We start from the raw sequence: 2,500 nt of genomic DNA on the forward strand, positions 1-2,500 counted from the left end.
ACAACAACTTTCATGTCAATGCTATTGATCAATTTAGAACACATTATCCTGTGTTTAAAAGTCTGCAAACTGGAGAGACAGATGATTAAATCCAGGAATCAAATCAATGAAAGTTAAGAATTAACAAAGTAATTATCATACGTTGCAAAGACAGATCTTTAAAAATTTGTCCAGAATACTCGTCCTTCAAATTTTATCGATCGATTTAAATGACCCTCATCTTGACAATTACTCTAAAACCTGGTACCTGGCAAAGTTGAGGTCCTGGTTCCAGTTTTATACTGTTGATGTTGTTGTTGATGATGACGCTGTTGTTGATGCTGTTGATGATAATGCTTTTGTTGATGTTGTTGATAATGATGATGCTGTTATTGTTATTACTGTTGTTATTTCTGTTTCTTATTGTTTATGTTGTTTTTGATGATGATGCTGTTGTTGTTATTGTTGTTGTTGTTGTTAATTGATGTTGATAATGTTTTTTTTTTATTGTTAATCAGATTGTCACATATCTATATAGAATTTACTTCTTCATTGTGTTTAAATAATCGTTGATGTAATTCTATTTTATTTGCAATCACTTTATCATTTCTTTGTTTTAAATTTTGACAATAATCTAGCAATTCAGCGTCATACAAAACGGAGTGAAACTCTCAAAGATGTAACCGCGACGTCTATCATAAAGTCCCAGGTTTGAGAGTTTTTGCCAAGATGAGGGTTATTTAGAAGGATTAATATTTGAAGGACGAGTCTTCTGACCAAATTTGTAGAGTTGTGTTTTCGAGGGGGCGGCAGCTAACCGATAAATATTGAAAGAAGAAAAAAAAAACCCACACATCTCGACATTTTTAATCAATGAGGCCAATATTCGGTCTGAATCTTTTTGGTTTTCTAATAGGGTTCAACAGTCGTGACGTCACTTCCCTCGTAATGACCGCATAGTAACTGGTTCTAAATTATCGGAACAATGGCGGACGCCAATATCTCCATCACCGCCCTTATGAAATACTTATCAGACGAGCATAAAGGTGTATCCAGAAGAGTAAAAGAAAACATTATGAATCTGATCATATTCTGATTTTTAATACATTCTGATCACATGGCATATTAAAAAGTTCTAGCCAGCATGAAGAATAAAAGGGTACAGACTTTCTTTGTTTAGAACCAAGCTGTTGGTTGCTTTGCGGGCGTGACATCAGACTATTGAATCCTATTGATGTAAAAATTCAAGATGCCCATTTGAACACTGCAACTATCTTGACTTAAAGAAGAATGACAAACAGCCACCGTTCCAAATCTATTTGTTATATAATTTCTATTGCTTTGCCCAACTGTTTTGTTTTAAAGATTTATTTACCTACATATACCTATTGTGATTTGAACATAGCTATAGATTACACTGTATAACAATTTAATCTGTATATTTACATACAGAGAGATGCACGGCTTATACTAAAACACAATGTGATATGTTTTATTTATTTACGTATTTATTTGTTTATTTATCTATTTATTTATTCATATTCATATATTCATGTATTTATTTATTAAATTACCTATAGATGTACCAGCTAGACTGAACAATTTGATTATATATATATATATATATATATATATATATATATATATATATATATATATATGTGTGTGTGTGTGTGTGTGTGTGTGTGTGTGTGTGTGTATTGATACGTATATTTATTTTTACATTCCTTTCAAGTTTTATATCTACATATTTTCCAAAATTCTATATTTAATAAGCAATAAGAAATAAGAAATTAAATTACAAAATCGCAATGATATGTTTTAAATGTTGAATTGATGAAGCCCTGTCTACTTAAAAAAAAAACCTGTTACATCCTCATATACATTCCAGATCACTAAAGTCATTCTCTGATAAAACTAAACTTTTAGTTCCTCTTTTTAAATACAAGTGTTTTGGTGGATGATGCTTTTCTGTCATGGGACCCCGTGCATGGAATTCTATTCCTAGAACCATCGGGGAACAACCAACTATTAATTCTTTTAAATCGAAACTAAAACATTTCCTTTTCACGTCTGCCTATGTTTAATCTGAGACATACTTTATGGTTATAACTTATAACCCTGTTATACGTCTGAATATTCAATTGTGGGTTGGCGGTGTGTGCTGTGCGCGCGGGGGTGGTGGGGGGGGGGGGGGGGGGAGTTGTGGGTTTTGGCATAAGAGATGCATTTTCTTTCAACCAATGTAAAGTGCAGTAAGCATTATATAATTTTGAAAATGCTCTATACAAATGCCATCTATAATTATTATTACTATTTAAAGGATATAATATTAGATTCTCTATAATAGTGAATGAATACATTAAGAAATGTATTTACATACAACCCTTTACTGTAAAATTGTTTGTTGTTGAGGTCTTTGTTATAAGTCTATGAAAAGAATGAATGTATGAATAGGATGTGGAAATGTCTTGTTCCATGTGATATTCAATTATAATTTCCTCAATGATCAATTAAGTAT

General features: G+C 31.6%; 1 protein-coding gene and 1 long non-coding RNA gene across 3 annotated transcripts in view; one reads left to right on the top strand and one right to left on the bottom strand.

Annotated features, from left to right (window-relative positions):
- The window catches only part of LOC144980311 (uracil-DNA glycosylase-like), a 4,498-nt gene extending 3,672 nt beyond the window's left edge, over positions 1-826 (top strand). The window contains exon 2 of the mRNA XM_078927966.1: positions 1-826. This exon is cut by the window's left edge and continues 632 nt beyond it. Within this exon, the coding sequence (XP_078784092.1) occupies positions 1-89 (89 nt within the window). The 3' untranslated portion in view covers positions 90-826.
- The window catches only part of LOC144980313 (uncharacterized), a 43,720-nt gene that overhangs the window by 34,375 nt on the left and 6,845 nt on the right, over positions 1-2,500 (bottom strand). The gene's annotated exons all lie outside the window — the stretch shown is intronic.

The sequence above is a fragment of the Berghia stephanieae genome, chromosome 9 (assembly GCF_034508935.2).
Source record: "Berghia stephanieae isolate SIO BIC M18660-M18661 chromosome 9, UCSD_Bste_1.3, whole genome shotgun sequence".
NCBI lineage: Eukaryota > Metazoa > Mollusca > Gastropoda > Nudibranchia > Aeolidiidae > Berghia > Berghia stephanieae.